The 22,158-nt window shown below is 48.7% G+C and overlaps 1 protein-coding gene across 4 annotated transcripts in view; it reads right to left on the bottom strand.

Annotated features, from left to right (window-relative positions):
• VIT (vitrin) overlaps positions 1–22,158 on the bottom strand; it is a 96,677-nt gene that overhangs the window by 23,432 nt on the left and 51,087 nt on the right. For 2 of the 4 annotated variants that reach the window (XM_045079253.1, XM_004765450.3), the window contains exons 6-10: positions 19,488–19,565; positions 14,212–14,403; positions 9,282–9,338; positions 2,478–2,522; positions 939–1,001 (exon numbers count right to left, since the gene is read on the bottom strand). In XM_045079253.1, coding sequence (XP_044935188.1) covers positions 939–1,001; positions 2,478–2,522; positions 9,282–9,338; positions 14,212–14,403; positions 19,488–19,565 — 435 coding nt within the window. The remainder of the gene's footprint in view (positions 1–938; positions 1,002–2,477; positions 2,523–9,281; positions 9,339–14,211; positions 14,404–19,487; positions 19,566–22,158) is intronic. The other 2 variants (XM_004765451.3, XM_004765452.3) reach the window with 2 other exon arrangements.

The raw sequence follows: 22,158 nt of genomic DNA, 5'->3' as shown, positions 1-22,158 counted from the left end.
CAGATTCAGTAGGTATGAACCAGGAACCAGGCATCTTGAGTTTTTTAAAACGTCTTCAGGTGATTCTCCTACATAGCTGGGTTGGGACTCCTAGCCCACGGGTGGCTGACCTGCCACGACAGTCTGAGGGAATCAATCTGTGGGGGACCTCCCCAGCCTGCGACCCTCAGCTGCCTCTGGGTTTTCCTCTTTTTGCCTGACCCTTCCTGGTATCTTCAGGTGCTTCTCCTCCACCTATTTAGTGCTGAAGTTCTCCAGGTGTAAGCCCTCTGGTTTCCCCAGGTCACCTTTCCTGTTTTCAAGACCTTGGTTTTGAATCCTAGCTCATCACCTTCCAACTCTGAATTCCCAGATGGGGTGCTCCTTCTCAAGTCGGCTATGGGTAGTCAACTGTCTACTAGACCGAAGGTCTTATGGGAGATGGAGGGCAGAAAAGCTCTCCCTGCTCCCACCAGCCTCACCCTACTGGTCCTCATGGCCCCGCCCATTAGCCCAGCCGCTCAAATCGTCTTCGTCAGTTTCCTCACTCACACCTCTTCTCCAACGCTCTAGATTCTTCCTTCTCAGTCTCCTGAATCTGCCTATTTCTCCCCATTTCCACCTCCAGCTCAGAGCTCTGTCTGCCCCCCTGTCCACTGGGGCCACTGACCCTGCCGGCAAGCGGGTCTCTTCCTGTACCCCCTCCTTTGTCTCCCCTTCCCACCACCCCTCCCCGTTGCCATGGTGTTGTTGAAAAAAAAAATCCGATCCTCTCCACCTCGTGCACACAGTTTAAATCCTCCATAAGCTTCCCTTTCCCCTTAGAACCAAGTGGCAGGAGAGAGGAGATGAATAGATCCAGGGTGGGGGAGAAGCGGGTTCGGGTGGGAGTGAGTGCCGGGAGAGGGAGGAGCTCGGATGTCACAGCCACTATGGTTTTCAGTCGTCAGTTCACTTACTTGGATCTCCCTGGGATACTGGCTCCAAAGACTGTGTGCTTAATTCTTCTTTTGGAACAAATCCTGGAAAGAACAGTAAAACTTTTGGTGACTTACAAGAACAGGAAGCATCTGGCCTTACCCCAGGGATGGGGACATCATGGATATTCACACCCAGTTTGGGGTTGCGGGGAGGCTTGGCTTAAGGCTGACTGTACTCTTCTCCACACTGCCCCCCACTTCAGAGGTAAGAACGAATTACTGACAGCCTACTAAGGACACGGGACTCTCCTGGGTGCTCAGGGAGTTTGAAGTCACAAGACCTAGGTCTGCTCCCTACTGCCTGTTAACTGAGTCTATCTGAGCCTTAGTTTCCTTATCTGCAAGAAGGAAGCACTTGGCCAGTGTAAATTATCCCTCTGTAAAATTCTGAAGATCTTAAGGTCAGGGCATGTGTCTTGCTCATCTTGGAAACTTTCACTGTTGCCTATCATGTGTGGGTCCTTGGTCAACATTTGGTGGTTGAGTCAATGAACCAAGATAGGAGAGACACATGGAAATCTAATGGGGGGTAGATATAGACTGAGAGGGGACCTAAGATCCGTAGGAACGCAAACAAATAAGAGGGTCCAGAGAGTAACCCCTCCCCTCCACAGCCTGAGATTAGAGGTAAAGCTGCAAAAGGGTTTTGTGCTTTGAGAATATGTGTGTGTGTGATTTCAGGCTCGGGAGTTTTCTCTAGAGCCATTTACATGGGAGCCAAGTTCACACATGTATCATTTAAGGGATCGAAGACAATCAGTGCGAATCTTCTCAGGCTCTGGAAGGCCAGTGCATTTCTCAGGCAGCACCAGAAGTTGGTCAGTTGGTCTCCCTGTTTTCGGGAGGCCCAAGAGTGCCCTCCCAGAGGCTCTGGCAGAGGAGGAAGGTGCTGGGGGCCCCGCTCGCTCTTGGCTGTGGTGAGCTTTCTCTAGGCTTGTTAGTTTTTCCAATTTGCCGAGCACATGATTTCATCTTTCCATGAAAGGTCAGTCTGCTCATCCCACTTCCTCGCATCATTTTAAAGATTCGCTTTGGGTGTCTAACGGCATTTCTCAGCCAGGAGCCTCTCAGGGGAACGGTCCGAGGCTCCACGTTGGAGGGAGAAGGGAAGAAACGAGAGGCCTGCGTCCTGCCTCCACCCCATCTCTCCCTCCCAGTAAAATCTGCCCTCAGACCGAGAGCTGGGTTTGCTGTTGGGAGTCTGGAACACTTAATTCAGTGAACAGCAAACAACACTCATTCACACGGAGGGAAAGCTGAACACCCGTCTACAAAGAGGGGGAACTAGGGAGTCACAGTATGCTTCGAGATGGAGTGAGACTTGGAGCCTCATTTGGGGTTGAGGAACTCCCTCACTCCCGTTGTAGAGCTTAGTCCTCATGTTTCTCATTTCCCTTTTGTTACCCAAGGGACAACACTGGCCTCTGCGCCACCCGCTGGCTTGTCAGGCTCTCCTAATTCTGGCATCCTAGGTGTCTCCCGTCTAGTCAGGGCCAGGAGGTTGGGCTGTATAATTACCTGCATCTAAAAGGACCGATCCAGGTTGCCACAAGTCCATTTCCCCTGATTTTCAAAATTAAAAAGAAGCAAACTTGTTATTTAGGTGAAACTAGCAGAAGCTCTCCCATCCAAGTACTAACCAGGCCCGACCCTGCTTAGCTTCCGAGATCAGATGAGATCGGGCGCGTTCAGGGTGGTATGGCCGTAGACTAGCAGAAGCTCTCAAATGAACTTCCAGGATGATAACATTTTACAGTAGTGGCAGAAAGTTCAGTAAAAGAACGTGGCACCAGGCTTTAGGATGAGGCTACCTAAAACCTTAAGGATTCTTCTCTCAGAAAGCTCTAAAAACCAAAGAGAGAAACATCTTTGCCTTTTCTTTCACTGTGCACCAAGAATCATGGAAAATAGAAATCCCGGGATTTGAGGGGACCAAAAACTCATCCAATCGAAACCAATCCCACCCAGCATGCTTCTACAACACCCCTGCCAAGTGCTTGGATGGCTGGTGCTTGAATACCTCCAGGGACAGGGAGCTCATTACACACTTCTGGGACCACTGAGATTGTTAGAAAATGTTTCCTGTATCGATCTGAAATCTTAATGCATCCCACCATCCATCTTCATGAAGCACCCACTATGAGCCCTAAGTCATTTTAGGTATATCTGACTACCCATCTGTTTATGTTCTCTTCCTTAGAACTATACAGAACGAATCTAGGCCACTGCTGAGGTCAGGCGGTCCCCTCATTTCCTGAGTCTCTGCTTGTCACCTCGTGCTGCCAGCAGAAGACAGCAAAGTGGTGCCTGGCCTTTCTCTCTGCAGGAAAATGTTGTATGCCCCCCACTCTAAGCTGGTCCTGAAAAAGGGGAAGGGGTGGTTGGGAAGGGGGGGGGATTCTTATCCCACAGTCCCTGATGGCTGTAGGGGAGTCATGGCCAGGAGGGGCTCAGAGGCAGCACAAACGTGGGCTGAAGCCTCAGAAGGATAGCAAGAAAAGCTGTTTCTCTCCCTTTGTCCCTTCTCTGCCCACCTGCCCAGCTCGGACAGCTGACAGCTGAGGGCCTGATGAGCCCGTCAGCGTGGCTGCATCTTGCGATGATGAACAACTCAAAAGAAGTGGTGTTTTTCTTCGTACGATGATGGGAGGCTATTCTGAAAGGCAATCTGTGTTCGTGCACATTCTGATTCAATGGTGAGAATGGAGTTTAATTTGGCTCAGCCACTAACCAGGTGTATGACCTTAGACAAGTCACAGACCCTCTGTGAACCTTGACTTCTTGCTGAAGAGCATTCGCAGGTTGGGTGAGATGATCTCGAAGTTCAGATTTATGATTTATAGGTTTTAAACCTTCTGTTTTTTTTAGACTTATTTCTCTATCGCCATCTGCTGGCAAGACACACCCTTCCCTAAAAAAAAAAAAAAGAAAGAAAGAAAGAAAAGAAAAGAAAAAACAACCCCAAAACCAGTGCAGGTAGCATCTCTGCTTTTGCCCAAGGCTCTGGGCCCCCTTGAGGCTACAGAGAATTACAAAGCTGGGCATACTTCAGCAGGAGAGAAACAGTTTCCTGACAGCAAGGATCTCTTAAGCTCTCGCTCCTGTCCTGGGTTCTGGTCCTTCTGCTGGTGCCGTTTAGATTTGTTGGGGACAAGTATGAACTGAATCGCTTTCCTCCAAACCCCGAGGGCTGACAAACATTTGGACAGCTGAGACCTGGTGATTTTGGACTTGGTGGTAATGGCAGGTCAGTCTGTGGGGACACTTCCATCCTGGCGCCGAGGAGGAACCCGGGGATGGGAGGGTAAAAGGCAGGAGAAGGCCCACCCCGTGTCCACCAAACCCCAGCCGGGAACCCCGGGGGACTCCCTGCCTTCTCCCACCGTACGTTCTCTCCTGTGCAAAGCTGAGGTCCTAACCACTCGTCCTGACCTGCCTGCCACGGAGGGAAATGTATACACAATCACCCCCAAAAGGGGAAGGCAGTCTTGGAACACAAGGACTCATTTTTGTGGCCGTACTTGCTTGGTCATCTCCTCGATACCCTCCGTGTCTGAGGGAGACGCTGGCCCCGAAGGATTCCCACAGAAAAAAGGTAGAACCATGAACGCTCACTAAGAGTGCGCCCCTTGTCAGGTTCTGACCAAGCACGTCACAACGGTAAGTCCCCATAACCCGGAACGCTGGTTGACAACCATGACCCCATTTTAGAGGTGAGGAGACCCCTGCAGAGGGAGGAGGGAGCTGAGCTGGCAGGCCTGGCTCCACAGACTGCACATAACCCCCACCTGTTTATCACTCCCCCGAGTCTTGGGCCCTGGAACATCTCCGGGGGAAATGGGTGAGGCCCTGAAGGGACCCCACCCCGTAACTCGCCCTACATGGGGCATGCGAGATCCCTGCTCAGAGACCCTGGTCAGGATCCTGGCTCTGATTCCAGCTTCTCTTCCCTGCCCACCTGGGAGCCCCCAGCACAGGACCCAAGTGGGAGCAATGACCCAGGGTCCCCAGAGATTCCCCCAGAGTGTGGGGGTGAGGAGGTGGCCGTCAGACAGGCAGCAGGCCTCCAGGGCTGCTGGCACCTGGGCTCCTCCTTCCCCACATCCAGGCTTCCTGACTAGAGCCACACGCTTCCCTCCAAAGGCTCTCTCTGGCTGAGGAGAAACAGTGGGCACAGAGAGCAGCTGGCTGTGGGCCTCCCCCTGCGGCACCCCCTGCCCTGGCACGGGGCTCTCAGAGGGGCCCAGGACAGGCTGAGGTTCCCAGGGAGCCGTCGTCCCCATGAAACATCTGCCATCCTAGGTTTCCACAAGAGTTCCACTCCCAGCTCCATGTGGGATATTGGTTTGGGACCTGGTAGCCTTTTTCTCATGCAAAAGACACGAGGTTGGGTTTCCAGGCCAGGGAAGCATATTTGATCAAACATGGTAGCATGAAACAGAATGGTTCTGAGGAGAAGTCACTGAGTTCTAACTGAAATCTTCAGGGGTACCCCTCCCTCCCCGGGGGTGGGAGCAGGAGCAGCCATGCCCAGGCAGTGGCCCCCATGCCCACTCAGAGGGCCTGGAAGGAGGGGTAGCATCCGGCATTGGGGCCTAGAGATGGCAGTGGCCTTGCTGATAACTCTGGGGGGCTAGAGGATGGGATCCTCTACCTGTAGAGGCAAAGTTCCCACAGCACAATTCTAGAATCTGAAAACAGCTGATTCATCTCTGTAGTTCTAACCCAAGGCACAGTGTCTGACATAGAGCATGCTCGATACATGGTATTCTATAAACTGAAGAGTAGCTCCTCTGCGGTGGGTGGGGGTGGCGAAAATGGGGGATGTGGGAAGTTACCTCAGTGGGCATCAGTGGGCAGAAGGCATGGCGGGAGGGGGTTTTAAGCCTGGTGTCCCGTGGAGCAGAGGATGAAGTGCTGAGGTCAATGACAACCTCGCTGGGTCCGTATATAGCTGCTCGTGTCTGGTAATGGGTTGCCCTAAACACAGATGAGGTATTTAGTGGGGCTCATGAGATTTGGTTCCATGTGGTGTATTTTTATCAGTGACAAGAACAGAGGCAGGTGGCATGTTCATCAATTTTGTGGATGACAGAGAAGTTGGAAGGATAGTTAATACACTAAACGACAGAATTAAGATTCAGGAAGATTGCAAGAGATGAAACTAAAAGAGAATTTCATAGCGATAAGTGTGATATTCTAAGTTGGGTTCAAAAAAAACTCAATGGTGCAGAGACGGGATGGGTGTGATCTGCTTCCCTAGAAGTGTAAGAGAAGAAGTCCTGGTGCTTGAGTTATAGCCAGTTCAGGAGGAGATGAACTGATGGGCTGCCAGCACTTCTTCCAAATATAACTGGGGATGTTTTCATGGAGGAGCAATATTTAGGCTGAGAGAGGCAGTTCCTGGGCACACAACCCTCATGGGCTTGCGTTCTGCTCTGGGTGTCCTGCTCTGAGTCACTCATGGACCAAAGTGTAGCTAAGGGGTGTACCGTGGTCACAGAAGGACCTGTGGGAGGAACTGGAGAAATTTATCCTAGGAAAGATGGCACCTAAAGGTGGACATGAAGGCTCCTTTTGTATATTTAAAGGCTCTCAAGTTCATGCTCTTTAAAACGACTGAAGATCCCAAAGGGCTGTTGTTTATGAGGGTCATATCTATTATTCTTATATTAAAAATTGAAATGATGCATTCTCTCATCTGAAACAGAGTATTAACTATTTCCCCACTTCACAATAGAGCTATTTTGTTTTAACAAACTTTTTATGAGAAACAGCTGCTTTTTAAAACAATTCAGTGAGAAGAGTGACAACTTTCTTCAATGTCTGGCATAAGAAAAGATGGCCCAAATCTGTTATCTGTTCCTCCATCTGTGTGTTATGTTGTTTTGGTTCACGTACACAAAGAAAATTTGGCCTCATACAGTTGTGTAGTAGGAGAAGGGAGAACCTTATAAAATCCCTGGAAGTAGGGTCCTTGGACCACACTTTGAGAAGCTCCAGTTCAGAAAAATTAGGATCTGTGGGGCTGAGTCCTAGAAAGTTCTGTCAACAGTGAGGGGGCTGGGAATCCCCTAATGGCTCACTCAAAGTTCTCTGACCTGGGGCAGAAGCCTCTGTCTGGCATGCCCCCAAGGGATTCATTTCTTTGGTGGGGAATGGTTGCAGAGGCACCTTATGCAATTCTTCCCAATCCCAGGTTTCCATGATTTTCTAGCCAAAGAAGTGGGTGACTTGCCTGATAGGCATGATTGTCTCTGAGGAAAGAGCCGGCAGAAGGGCATCTAAGAACCCTAAGCGTTCTGACCTGCCTTTACTCACGGTGTGCGAGTGGCTTGCGTCCACCTGCAGGAGCCCCAAGGAGGCTGGGCACCCCCTAATGAGGTCTGGGCGCCCCGTGGGCTAGGAGGGGCTCTTGAGGCCAGGGCTCTCCGGGAGTGGGTGGGAGGCTCAGAGCAGTGTCGGGGATGACGACGGAGGGAGAGGAGCCACAGAAGTGAGTAGGATTTGAGGGTGCAAAGGGAGCTGGGAGCATCTGTGAGGCTCTAGGAGATGGAGCATAATCGCTGGGAGCGTGAAGGAGAACAGAAAAGAAACAGGCTCAGAGGTAGAGGACCCGAGGTGGTAAGTTTAGAGAAAAGGAGTGGGGTCAAACCCTGAGAGTAACCTGGGGTTGTTGGCAGTAAAAAGTCAGAGCTGGAGGTCAGGTAATGTGCCTTGTTGCACCGACCTCCGGGACCACATCTGATTTGCAGTGGTGCCTCTGGGTATTTGAGCTCCATCCCCGAGGCTGGTCCTGGGCTGTGCCCAGCTGGGGACCTCTCAAACCGACCCAGCCCAGGGCCACTACTGGGTGTCCAGACGGCCAGACACTTTTCTCTCTGAAGCATTCAGAACAGACAGGCAAAGAAACATTTTCTAGGGGGTAGAAACACCTTGGCCTGCCCCCAAACCCTGGGGACGTGGAGATGAGCTGCGGAGGCTAGCGTCCAGTGTGTGGGGAGAAGCGTGTTTGCCGGCGTGATGGAGCAGGGATGGTAAGCAGCCAGCAGCTTCCCCAGCTTGACCTGTGCTCCGGCAGGGTTCTGGAAAACATCTTGGGGAGAATCCCGAGTTTGGATATCTGAGGGGATGACACGGCACCAGCTGACTCACATGTCACCGGCAAACAGCTCTCTTCCCTTCCTTTGCCCCGGTTCCGCTTCTCCTTGGAGGTCAGTCGAGCTGTTTGTGGTTGGCTCTCTCTTTGGGGGTTGTGGCGGAGGCAGAGCTCCTAGCCTCGGGGACAGGAGGAGGGAGTGCCCCATGCTTGGCTGCCTGAGGGGTCCCACGGGCCTGTTGAAGACTAAGATGGCCCTGGAGCCCTTGGCTTGTCCAGCGATCTGATTCTTCAAACCCTTTGTCCAGGACAACAGTGTGTCCTTTGGCAAAGGTACAATGGTGCAGCTCCTCGATGCGAGTCCTGTCTGGGGGGCCCTGGGGAGCCCCTGCTCTGATCCAGTATCAAAGCCAAACAGAACCGACATTCTCCATTCTCCGAATCTTTTAACATGTGGGGGACAGACTAGTATCCCCTGGCAAGAAGAAGGCTTGACCTCTTTTCCTCAGGAGGTCCTGCCCTCCCCAGCCCCACCCCGCGCCCCCTTCCCCTCCCATGGCAGTGCCTTGTGGCTGCAAACGGTGGCCCAAGCCCTGAGCAGAGTTTGTAGAAAGCATCCAGCCTTGCTCAACTTTTCCTTTCTAATCTCTGCAGGCCTCATGGGCATTGCAGAGAAGAGAGCTTGCCTCATCCCTCTGCAATCCCAGTGTTTGGGCCAAACCTTTAAGGGATGCACCGAGAAGTGAAGAAAGGAGAGTTGGGAGTGCCATAATTCACAGAGTTCCTGGAGGCCAGAGAACGCGTTTCTATTCCCCGTATCAGAGAAGTACCCAAGCAAAGTCGGCCCTGCCCTTTCCTAGACAATGCTAAAAAAGGTTCTCTTTCTTTTACCCTAGTTCCTCAAGCACAAACCCCAGAGAGTATCATTTTTCAGCTTTATAAGAGCCTAGTTACTGAATCCCTAGGAATTTCGATCACAACCGCCACAAAATTGCCTCCAGGGAATGGCAACTGGTGAAAGCCTTGCTTATTTAATGGCTCCCTGGCTTTCCTTTCAAGTTTCCTTACAAGTGGGGCCCTTGAGCAGCATCTTCTGTTGGGATCACCGGTTTAAGGCTCTCTGTCCAAATCTAAATCAAATGGCCAGGTATCTGGGAAGGCAAACCCGACAGACACACTCTAGACTTCCGTTAGGAGCTGGACAGGTGAGTTCAGGTTCTTACCTGGATTGGCGCGAGGGCTGTGGTGGCCGCTTGCGTAGGAGCTGGTGGACCAGAGATCTGTAAAAACATGGCACTGGTCAGAGCATGAATTTAATCTGCTCTCATTCTTTCCATGATCCAACCTAGCAAGACGTTACCAACCAAGGTCAGAACAAAGGTAAAGCTTTGTCCTTGGGTGGTCTGAACCTGCCCCAAGGAGGCCTTGAAATGGAAAAAAAGAGGGGGGTGAGGTGGGGATTTAACGCAAAATACGGACTGAAAATCCTACGTAATCATAACCCCTGTATTTCACAATTGCCAAAGTATCTTTTCTAAAGGGCCATATTTTTTTACACTTCATTATTCTTACAATAATTCTCCTCACCTGTGACACTCCTGAGGCGGCTAAAGTAATCCTTCAGTATCAATGTCACTTAACGTTCCACAATTTGCTTAAATGGCATTAACATGGTACTGATGCAAATAGCATTAGCTTTCAGTCATTTTAAAGATACACAATGGGTTATCCTTAATTACTTTGTGAGAAAAATCAAATACACTTTAGCATTCATTATTTATCAAGCAAGGTTTTAAAAGAGAAGATGGGGAGGGGGGTTTGTAAAGAGAGATGCAAAGTCTGTTTTGGGGGGACAAGGAAACCATGTGAAAATGAGCTGAGGGAAAGAACCAAATTTCACAGAAGGGAAGAGACAGAAGGTCATGGAACACTGTCAGTTCCTCAGAAAACAGAATCTATCCACAGTCAATGTTTCACTCCCTTCGACTTTGTTCCAATTATTTGAATACAAACTCAAAATAGCACTGTTTTCTCTCTAATTGTAACGGGAACAGGTGCTCACGGTAAAAACACACACCATGTGCAGTAAGAACTCACCTGCACTTCCTCTGTCCTGCAGTTACTTGTCCACCACCATGGCAGAGAGTGTCGTATCCTTTTCTCTATGCCCACATTCTCACGTACAACACACAAGTACCAAAATGAGGTGGTACCCGTGCTGTTTTGTAGCCCCCTTCTTTGACTTAACAATCTGTCACAGGCCAGTCTCAGGTCAGTAAATGCACATATTCACCAAAATGTTAATGGCTGGGTGGTAATTGCTTTAACCCTTCTGATGGTGGACATTTAAACCGCTTATCTTTATTTTTTATTAGGAACAACATCTGTGATCAGGCTCCTCACTCTCAGATGATAATTACCTGAGGATACACTCCCGTAAGTGCAAATTCTGGGTCGTTTCTCCACACTCTAGACCAAACCATGTATTGTCAGTTTCTCATGTGAATCGGCGAAAAATGACATGTTGTTGCTCAATTTGCCTTGATTCGATTCCTGGCGAAGTTGAACAACTTTTGTTACGTTTATTGGTCGCTTATAGTTCTTCTGTTCTGGCCTAACTGGTCATGACGTTCCCGCATTTTTCTATGGGAAGGTTCCTCTTTTTCTTAGTATTTGTAATATTGGATTCTAAGGGAAAAGTTCTCCAGATACCTTCAATAAGATAAACTTTCAGAGAGGAGATAGAAGTTGGTGAGAAGGGAAGTCTCATGCGGAGGGACTGGGGAGTTGGGAGATGCTGGTCCCCTTCCTCCTCCCTAGAAAGGGAAACGCCCGCAGCCGTGAGCATGCCGTGCCATTAGGGGGCGCTCTGCTCCCCTCCGTCATCCGCCCCTTCTCTGTGGACGGAGGAAATCAGTTAGGTCTCCTGAGGCAACTGTGGCCCTTCTTGAAAGGAAACGGACTAGGAAAATAACGCCTAGCAAAGCCACCCCACCCTTGGAAGCCTGTGGTAGATTCAGCTGGCCTTGGAGCCGGCCTTTTCCAGAGCCCTTTCTTCAGCATGTTTGTGGATCTGCTTCTACACGCTGCCCGCTCTGGCCCTGGGATGTGGCTCTGCAGCCACCTGGCTCTTGGGCATGCCTGTGTAGTTCTTGGTATCTTCCATGATGAACAGAACAGCCTCGCTCCTGTCCCTCTGAGAGGTCTCTGTTGCTCTAGCTCTTGGCTCCCTTACCCCCAGCCTTGACTTGGTCCTTGCTATCTTGTTCGGTTGGCCCATGCTTGGGTCATCCTCCATGTTCTTCCGCCTGTATCTGCCCCTCCTTCTGGACTGGGAGAGCCCCTGTCTTTTCCGGCTATGAAGTTTCCACTTTCCCCTAGACTCTCTACAAGTTCCTATGTTCTGTGAGAACGACAGTTCCTTACCACATTGTGGAGCAAAGAGGACTCACAGACCCCCCAGGGCAGATTGTTCCTGTTCTGGCTACACACTTCTAGGAGCCAAGAGCTGAAGTGACCCTTTGCAGGGATCTTGGAAGGATGTGTTCATAGGTGTAGCCCAAGATCCCAGAACAGTGCCTGACACATTGTAGGCACTCAATAAATATTTGTTGACTGAATAAATAAATTGGGTTTTACTTGGCCACCCCTCCACAACCAACTTCTAGAACCTTTGACTCCAGGCACACATAAAAAGAGAGGGAAAAGCCCTTAATAAATGCAGTAACAAAAACTCACTTGTGTATCAGCAGTAGAAGAGTTGCTCTGTTAGAACTGGCAGAACATTCTCAATTTCTTTGAAGAAGAAAAGGGATTATCTGTGTACTAAATATTATTTAAAATAGTTGGGCTAAAATATCAGAGCAAATATCTATAGCCATACATTAAGGTAGGCATTCATCAAAGTAGACGGGCAACAACCTGGGGCTGGGGAGGGATTAGTTCACGGGCACAGGGCTTCTTTTTGGGGTGGCAAAAATGTTCTAGAATCAGTCATGGTGATGGTTGCACAACTTTGTGATTACTAAGAACCACTGAGTCGTGCACTTGAAATGGGTGAATTATATGCTATGTGGAAAGTATCTCAATTAACTGTTATTAACAAAAAGACACAGGCATTCAAACACCCATTTCGTTCCTACACAAAATCCTTTGAACAGGCAATATAATTTTTTCTTGCCCTCTATCCCTTTCTTCCTCCCCAGTTTGGCCCCTTTCTTGGCAGCGAGGGTGGATGCGGGCCGGAACGCTCATTCTGAGTGTTTGCCTGGCAGTTTGTGGGGCGGCCCGGGCGCGGGTGCTGGACGAGGTTGGGCAGGGAGGCCGATGGGCTGGGGAGGCTGCCGGCCAACGGCCCTGTGCCCCGGCCAGGAATAATGAGGCTGTGCCAGGTTGGGAGCCACAACCTAAGGTGGCTGAGGTTTCTACAAGCACAGGCCCAACGCGTTCCAGGATGTCCAGGCTCCCAGGGTAGCCAAATAAATATGCCACGCGTTTACTTATAAGTGTTATGTAAGACTCAACCTCCTCCAAGGAGGCCCCACGAGCAAACAACTTAGTCGAGTACGCCGAAGTCTTTGAAAGAATCAAGGGCTTCAAAAGTCGAGGACCTGAAGTTCAGAAAGAGGAAAACTCCTGGCTGTGGGACTCCCTCGCCCAACATCCTTCCTTCCTTCCTTCCTATGTGTCCTGCTGGCGGGCACGGTAAGCCTGTGCTCCAGTCGGCAGGGGTTACACAGCAACAGGATGGGGGGCAGGTCCTATGTATTCCAGACAGTATTTTTATTTGGGGACTTTATATCATAGCTTCTTCCATGGGTCGTTCATTGAATGGCCTGATAATACTCCTCGACTAGTAGAGTTCTTAGGAACACTGACTAAAAGGGTGCGTGGTGTGCGGGCCCCGGGAAGCCTGGACTGACCTGTAGGCCATTGTTGTTGTTCCTCATCACAGTGGGAGTTGATTGTGCTTAACACCCCCGCTTCTGAGATGGCCTCATCCGCACCCGGGGTGCCGAGGATGGCAGGGGCACCTCCTGCAGGCCAGTTCCAAGAGAACCAGGCTCCCGTTGTTTTTCAGCTGTGTGAGCTGGGCCGGCTGAGCCCCACACCCCAGGCTCCTCATCAGGACAAGGGACTAGTCAAAGCAGAAGTCATCCATTCACTGCAGAGGGCTGGTCCGAGAATTTCCTAGGAGAGTGTTTGTAAGGTGCTTCAAGGAAAGTCTAGCGCCTTGCAAGTGCTGATACTATTTGTTAGAGAAAAGGATAAAATGATGGCTGGGCTCTGACACGGGAAGGGGAAGGGCCATGCTGTGTGGCAGAAATGCCTGGAAGCTGGAGAAGACACTGAACAGAATAAGACCCAGGCCCTTCCTCCTGGAAGGAAAAAATGGCCCCAGGAGGGAAATATTTAGAAAAGCCTGCTGAGACAAAAGTTGTCACTCCTGCTGTGGAATTTTCCAGACTCTTGCCAGAGTTGCTTAGAAGTGAGAGGGGTGCTGATTAGCTTAGGGGGGCTGGCAGAGAAGCCTGTGTTAAAAACTAGAGAGGGGGGTCCTCAGATGAACCCTTAAGGTCCTGTTTGATGTAATACCAAGATTAATTTCATAAAATAGACTATGGTAAAACCTAAAACTTGATTTAAGAGATGGATGCATAAACAATGATCAGGAAAGGAATAAAAATGTAGCTATCTGGTTTTCCCTATAGGAGTTGTTTAGTTTTGTTTGCTTCTAATGTTTGAAGACTTCTGGGAATATACAGTGTGTCACTTAAAACCCAACAGTATTTCCACTGAACCCTACTATTCCTTCAGCTGGACTTTTGGAGAAATGAGGATTTTGCAAAAGGAAACTGTTGTGTAATATCCTACCTTCCACAGTCTGACAATAGCAATCCCACTGTCAAATCTGTCTTCAGCCCCTTTGACATGGTCTGCTTAGCTCATAGCATGTCCTGAATTAGCATGAGGCTCAAGTCTACCCCTGAGTCTGGAAGGACACATCCACATACTCCTGGCCCAGGTCTCAGCATGACCCCTCACCCAGCTCAAAAGGTGGGAGATGGGCACTCCACACAAGCATTCAGACAGAGCCCTGACTCCGAAAGCCTACTTTGCTAGCACAGGACAACACACAGTCTACCTACTGACCCAACTCCCAGCTCCTGTGGCCCACGGGCTGTGGTCCGAGGCTGCTGGTGGTTGAACCTGTGGATGGGGATGGCTTTGGCAGGCTCGTAGCGGTGGCTTCGGTGGCCGTGGCTCCCGTAACCTGCATCGGGGTAACTGGCTGTGCAGTTGTTCCTGGGACTGGTGGCTTTTGGTAGGCTTTAGTGGCCTCACCTGTAAAAAAGATGAAATGACATTGGGGCCTACAAAATCATGGTAGGCTCTTGAGGACAGAAACAAAATAAACGTCTATGGAATGCTAGCTTTGAGCAAAGATCTGTGCTGGCCACTGAGGAGGATAAAATCCACCTTTCTGAAAAGAATGTACAACCTGGTCTGAGCAATAAGCCAATAAACGAACTAAACACTAAATAACAATAAATTATTTAAGCAATGGTTAAATACTATAATAACACAGAGAGGGTAGAACTCGATTAACTGCCAGATTAATTTGCCAGATGCCGGAAGCAATGGTTCATGAACTTTCTTTCTCTTTCTTCCTTTCTCCCCTTCCCCCTTTCTTCCTTCCCTCCTTCCTTCCTCTCGCTCTCTCTCTCACTCTCTCTCTGTCTTCTGCTGTGTCAGTTAGCACTGACCCAGGGATGGAAGGAATTTTTGGGGTTTCCGCTATGACTAACTCTTAGAGAATACATTCTAGATGCTCTAGCTTGGATTGGTTCAAGACTAGTCAACTAACTCCTCTGGGCCCCAGATTTCTCAACTGTAAAGTGGGATAACAGAAATAACTAGATGGGAAAGATCATCTAGATTCTACTTCTAAATTATGCTCTTCATTCACATGTAATGATTCAGGTTGTTTCTATATTAGTATTCCGGGTGCCTTGACAGTTTCTCTGAAGCTTCAGGGCAAGGGGACAAGGGGCTACCCAGTGGCCATTGGCTATTGAATTGACAACCATGGGTCTGTGCCAGGAGGACACAAAAAATGGCCGGCAAACCAAAAGTCCCCCAGGGCTGGGAGGGAACAATAGCCACCAGTTCCATGGGTCTCCTGAGCCCCACGGCAGGGACACCAGCTTCTACACTGGTGCAGCTGTAATAGCTTCCTAGGGCTGCTGTCCTAGGAAATCGCCACATATTCAGGGGCTGAAAACAACAGTAATTTATTCTCTCAGAGTTCTGGAGGCCAGAAGTCGGCAATCAGTCTCACGGGGCTGAACTCCCTTGGGAGGCTCGAGGGCAGAATCTACTCTCTGCCTCTTCCATCGTCTGGTGGCTGCTGGCTTTCCTTGGTCGTTGCCACCAAGCTTACTCCAGCTTCACGGCTGACATCGTCAGGTGTCTCTCTGCTCCATCTTCGTATGACCTTCTTCTCCACGTGTATCAAGTCTCCCTCTGCCCCCACCACCACCCCAGATGATTCAGGATAACTTCTCCATTTAAGTCTTAACTTAGTCCCATCCACAAAGCCCCCCTCCCTCTTCCTGTTTGTGTTTTGCCAGATATAGAAGAAGGCACAGATTCCAGGGACGAGGCCAGGGGTGTCTTTGGTGGGGGACATTTTTCAGCTTACCCACAACATCCTAGCTCCAGCTTTTAACTCTGCTTGGGGCTAATGCCTCTCTGGTGCACAGAACAGAGCCAAGAGGCTCGCATGTGAGATGAGAAGGTGCTGCACCCTTCCTGTGAACCCTCCAACTTCCCCTTTGACATATACAACATGCCGGAAATGGTGTTGCCCCATGGCCGTGGCCCAGCCATGCGGACAGACGTCTGAAGGGGCATGTAGACCCACGACCCAGAGCTAACATCTGCGCGCTTGTCACCCTGCTGCCGTTGCCTTCTGTGGGAGTCACAGCAGTGACTCGGGAGAGCAGGTCGGCCAAAGGTGCCCTGGGCACGGGTTGGAGTTTGGCCCTTCAGTCTGCTCTTGTAGGCACCGGGCCATCGGGGCAGGAGACAGATCTCTCATTCACCCTGTTGTTGCTAACAGTGCGTCACCTTTAAATCTGCCTGTAGACTGTGCCAGACAAATTGCTAAAGAGCTGGCAGAGGCCTTGGGGGGTCAGCCAGGCTTCACGCCATCCTGGGGCAAAACCACTTTTGTGATTTATGACATTCCCATGACTCCAAAGGAATTGAGTGTTCATAACAAGTCCTAGGGAAGTTTCTCATTTCTCCAAAATAGTCTTCTCCCTCACCCTCCGGTAAACGCTACGAAGCATCAGTGCCTTGGCAGGGGGACGCAGGCCCGGATTGGACCTGCTGTATACAGGGAAAGCCATTTCATAGAATGACTTGTACATTTGATGAAATAGGCTAAAATTATTAATTTGGAAAGAAATATAAAAAGCCTACAGTACATTTTACTTGCAAATTATTAATAAAACCACAATTAAATTAAAAATAAAACTTCTAATAATAATGAATATTTTTGCCACCTGACACTTATTAGATACTGAAACTATGAATTTGTTTTCCTCATACCATTGGATAACTCTGAGATTTCTATATACCTCAGTCTTCCTTTGCAAATACAGATTGCCGGAGAGCAGATTAAATATCCCAAGGGCAGCCATTTGTGTTACCTGCTTAAAACACAGATACTTTCAAGCGCGTCATCAATTCAACCAAAAGGGCCATTTCTCGTTTTCCATGGTCTTCCATGGGCTGTTGTTTCTGCCTACTCTCCTGCATGCAATGGAACTGTCTTTTAGACAAAGACAGAGAAAGAGCTCTACTCCAATTGCTCTACTCCCAATTCCTTCCTGAACATAAGGCCGGTGTGACCCAAAGTGAAGTCCTCATAGCACCTGGTTCCTTTTGAGGAATTTGAAATGAAACCAGTAAAATAGTTTCTCCATATAATCTCAGATACATGGAAGTTTCATGGAGATCTTTTCAAAGAGTTTCATGGGAACACATGTCAAAATTTCCTGTAGGCACTAAACATATTACTCTTTGGATGAGGTTATGAAATTTTTTTTTCAGATTTTATTTATTTATTTGAGAGAAAGAGAGTGAAAGAGAGTATGAGCAGGGGCAGAGGCAGAGGGAGAAGCAGACTCCCCACTGAGCAGGGAGCCCAATGTGGGGGCTCAATCCCAGGACCCTGGGATCATGACCTGAACCAAAGGCAGATGCTTAACCATCTGAGCCACTCAGGCACCCCAAGGTCATGAAGAATTGTAGATGACTACCTTCTCAGCAGCAGGAGGAGGTCCTCAGAGTTCCCTACACTTGATTCATTATTAGGCCATGAAGAAGGTGTTAAAATGCAGACCCTAGGGCCCTAATCACATAGATTTTATTTCATGCATGGTAGGTATCCAATCAATGGCAGTAGTTGACATTTATTATCATCTTATGTCACACGCCCCCTTCCCCCAATGGAAAACAGCTCTTGCAGTAAGTGTCAGATGTGAGACACCACGAGAAAGACACCGAAGCCAGTTTGGCAGCAATGCCTGGAGGTCGGAGTGATGGAGAGGATTTAGCTCTTCCAGCCACTCACTCACTACGGGCTGCAGGATTATACACAAGGGCAGGAAATCTAATATTCACTGAGCATCTACTATGTGCCCGACACTGGAACAGTCTCTTTTATATAAGACTGTACATTTGATATTAATCACAATCCTGGAAGCCAATCCAAGAATTCCCATTTTTAAGGTTAGGAATATGTTTTCCAAAAGGTCAAGAAATGTACATAAGGTCTCACAGAAATTTGGTAGCCGAGCCAGGATTTGGACCCACATTTGTTTGATTCCAAATTCCACATTTTTCCTCTAAAGGGGAACAAAGTGGAAGGCAAGTCACAACCTCAAGATTCCTGAATGTGGTTCCCATCAGAGGATGGCCCACGATGCCTCTACAGTTCTGGTGGCAACAGTGTTATTCTCAAGATAGGGGCAAGAGGTGGCCTTGGTGGGGACAAGCTGTGAGGGCAGGAGGTTCTTAGGAAGTCAGATACATTATCATAAACTTCAGCTTGATTTTCCTCCAGGGGGAGGGGCTGGGGCAATGACCAAGGGGAACCGGGACAGGGTTCTCCTCCGCCACTCCAGCCCAGCAACCTCTAATAAAGATTTACTTCCATGTAGCACCAGCAGTGTGCCTTCTCAGGGTTGGTGAGCTTCTACAAACCAACGTTTCCCTGTTTTTATTTAGCTCAGGGTAGCCTGAGACTCTAGCCAAGTCACAGCTGCCTGTTGGTGTTGCTAACTGCCTGGGGAAACAGTATTTAAATCTTAGAAAAGTCCATCTTCAGCAGGAGCAGCACCAGGCAAATCAAGATGCTTTTGGTTTTTATCGTTTCTATTTTTTTCAGTGAGAGATTTCCCTGTGGAAGAAGGTTATTATGCCTTGAGGGATCATCCTGACCTGATTTACCTGTTAACTCACAGGCTGGAGGGATTAGGAAGCCTTGTGTAGGGGCATGCCAAGACTGGTGGAACCCATGGACAGCCCTCACATCCTCATCTTGTCTGCCTCCCCCACTTTCTATAGGAATTTTATCATTTGGGTAGCCACAAGGGGGTCACCATTTTACAGTTCTCACTGGAATTTTTTTATTTGAATAGGTGAAAACTTACTCTTTAATGTAACTATAATTTTAAGGAGCGGTTCCTCTAGAAGCTGGGCGAGACCCCAAGTATCCCTTTTATGTGTATGTTGGAAAGGGACATTTATCCGTTCTGTGTGGGAAACCAAAATGCCCCCAAAGACACAGTAATGCGTAGCTCAGTTCCTGCTTTAACACAGAAACCTAGGAAAAGGCATTTTCCTGGCCTGAGATCCACCTGTACTCTGTGGTTCACAGGAAGCTGGGTCAGCACGACCTCATAAACAGTGTATCTTTGGCTTGGATTATTTCCATGAGTGGCTTTCCACGAACACATATACCACATCACCCCCTTTGCTTTCCTTCATTTCATACCTAAGCAGAGACAGCCTTTCCCCTTTCAGCTGTCAGGGGACTTTTCTAGACAGAATGTCCTGCCATCTTCTAACGCAACAATATGGTACAATCGAAGGCTACAGTCATTCTGAATGCAAATGACACAAACATAGAAATGATCTTGGAGTTGCAAAAACAAAACCCCAAAACTAAAGCATTACCCTTCAGCCTAGCCTTCTCATCCCCTTGATTTCTGTGCCTGTGCTTTTGGCATCTGTTGAAATATTGCTGGAGTCAGTGGAGCTTGACCCGTTCCGATGTTAATTTCTACACTACCTCCTAAAACATGTGTTTACAAACTTGGAAGCTTTAGATGACATCACACATGAACACTTGCCTGTTTTGGCAGCCAGGCTTTTCGCTGATGAATATGTAAGAGCCGATGGGTAGGTTACACCCTTTTGGGGTTTACCTTCTGCAAGAAAGAAAAAAAAATGAAAAAAAAAAAAAAAAGATTTCTTTCTAGAGCCAGAGGGTTTAGAAGGTTCTGTTCTGGTAAGTTGACTCCTTCCTTCCTATTTATCTCTCTGGAGTTCAATAAATCCATCAGTCTCCCCCCAGGTGAATTGTTGATTACAATAAGAAAGTCAAGCGATGTTTTGTTTTCCTGTAGAGCCTGTGTTTTATTAATATTGGAAAGGAAGCAATAAAATCTCCATGACTCAGAGTTCCCATTAGTAACCCTTATTCTGCTCATGAAGATGTGACATGGAAGCTAAGGTTTCCATACATGTGGTGTCGAATGTTTAATTAGGTCAGTAGATGAATGTAAAAACACTCCCCCTGCCTCCTCCTGGAAGCTCCAGAGCTCTGGTCACAGGCTAGCTCTGCACAATGGCTCTCTCTCCCTTTCATGGACCCTGTGGGATCCATCTGAATTCCATGGCACTAGAGAAACCTGAAAGTAGGTTTCAAATAAACATTTGTTACCCACCTAGGGAAAGAGAGTTTAGAGGCCAGGCGATGAGAAGGAACGTTAATATGTATCAGGGAAACAAAGGAGGCATAAAAAAGAAAAAACGATCAGGAGATCGGGGCTGGGTGAGGAGGTACCAAGCCTGACAGAACTGAAAATTCCCCAAGAAGGCTGCCGCCCACAAAGCCTCCCTCCGTCAGGAAGTGATGCCTGACATCCCACTGCAGGAGTTTTGCTTCACAGTGGGATGGCAAGTGTCACTTGCAATACAGAAGCCTCCCCCACCCCCCCACCCCCCACCCCTCCACCCCGGGGCCTCCCTCCTACCCTCCCCACCAGCCCCAGAAGGCAGGGGATCAGTCTCAATTGGTAAGTGTCCAATTGGTGCCTAGAGCAGTGTCTGCAAGGTAGGAGATCCTCAGTAAGGATTTATTCAGAGAAGGAAGACCTTAATGCTTAGATCTCTGTCCCAACTCAGAGGGGTCTCACCTGTCATCTAATATTTACATCTGATAATGAAAGAATTTTACCTTGCAACCTAAGGAAGTAGTTTTATAGGATGGGCTTGGGGTGATGGTGAGGAGTGGGGTGATGGAGACCCAGAGGGGTAGGACAGAATCTAGAACACGATGTTGCCGAAAGCCCTATTGACACAAGGGATTGTAGAGTCTTGAAGCAGATGGGATGACAGGGGCTCAGAAGGGGCCTGGAATTGGGAAGAAGAGCCTCAAAGTTTCTGTTTCTATTTGCCATTAATTAACTGCCTCAATCCTGGAGACTCTCATTCTTCTCATTTGGGAAATACAGACAATGATATGGACCGATTTTCTCCATTAAGTTATGAGGATCTAATGAAAAAAAAAAAAGTTCTACTCTTTGGGAACTATATGTTACCAGAGAGACGGGAAGACTCTCTGCTGGCGCGGCCTATGAATATCACTCACAGTGGCGATGAGGCAAAATGTTTGGGCTTATGGAGTTATTTCATCTCATTAAAGTTCCACGGGAACAGAGCGTGGCATTTCCAGGTCCCCTGCCCTTGTCTGGGCCTCCTCCAAATAACAGTGATTGGGGTTATTTCGGACCCAAGGAGGGCCCCAGGGCTGTGGGACCCACTCGATCAACAGAGCACACAGCGGAGATGTGGTCTCCCTCTGTTTACTCTTTTCGCATCTGAAATCCTCTGCTGTCTGCTTCTATTCAAGAGGAAAAGGAACATGAGCTCAGTTTTCTGAAATAAGGATCAAGGAAAAAAAAATGGCTCTCTGACCTTGCCTCTCTGACCTTGCCTATCCCTGGACTGTCAAAAGATTGCGCTGACCAGAAATGCACATCCCAGCTCCTGCTCCCAACCCCGCCTGCCAAAGCGAATTAACTGAAGCAGCACAGTGATGTGTGAAAATTAGAAATAAAAACCTAGAGAGAGGTCACGGAGGCACCTGAGCCCTCTGAGGAGGACTCAGACCCAGTCCAGATAAACCCGAGCCTCCGGAGAGTGGGGACAAGTCTTGGCTGCCGGCCAGTCAGGGCCCTTCCCCCACAATGTGCTCTCCCCGCTCACGCACTCGGAAGAGGCACTGCAGAAGCACACACGCGTTTGTTATAATTGGCAAGAAGTGTTTTGGTTAAATGTCACTAGGTGAAATGAGGGGACGCAGAAGTTGACATTTATAGGGAATAATCTCAGCAGACTGATTTTCATTTACAAAACCCCAAACGTCGCTACTCTCTTGGAGTTAATTTTTCCTTTTACACTTCTGTTGGGATTCTTGAATTGCTGCCTATGCACCTAAGATTGAAACATTCTTACTTAGCCAGGAGTTACTGGTAAATACCTATGTAGAGATTCTGTTTCTTTTTAGACCTGACACATTTGGATTCTAGATAATTCTAGATACTAGCATTTTCATACGGCCTCTATTCTGCATTCTCACCATGCTATGCCAGATCACTTTCCACTAAGACGTAGAAACCCATTTAATTTGAACCCTGGGGGTGCAGAATTCTGCAGGCAGGAGGAAACCAGGATGGCTCGAGTTGTGAGGAATCCTAAAAGGTCTGTTTGTAGTTCTATTAAGACTCTGATCCATAG

The sequence above is a fragment of the Mustela putorius genome, unplaced genomic scaffold (genome assembly GCF_011764305.1).
Source record: "Mustela putorius furo isolate JIRA1106 unplaced genomic scaffold, ASM1176430v1.1 tig00000281_pilon_pilon_pilon, whole genome shotgun sequence".
NCBI classification, from domain to species: Eukaryota; Metazoa; Chordata; class Mammalia; order Carnivora; family Mustelidae; genus Mustela; species Mustela putorius.
The sequence above is the reverse complement of the archived record's forward strand: the minus strand, read 5'-3'. Positions and strand labels throughout refer to the sequence as shown.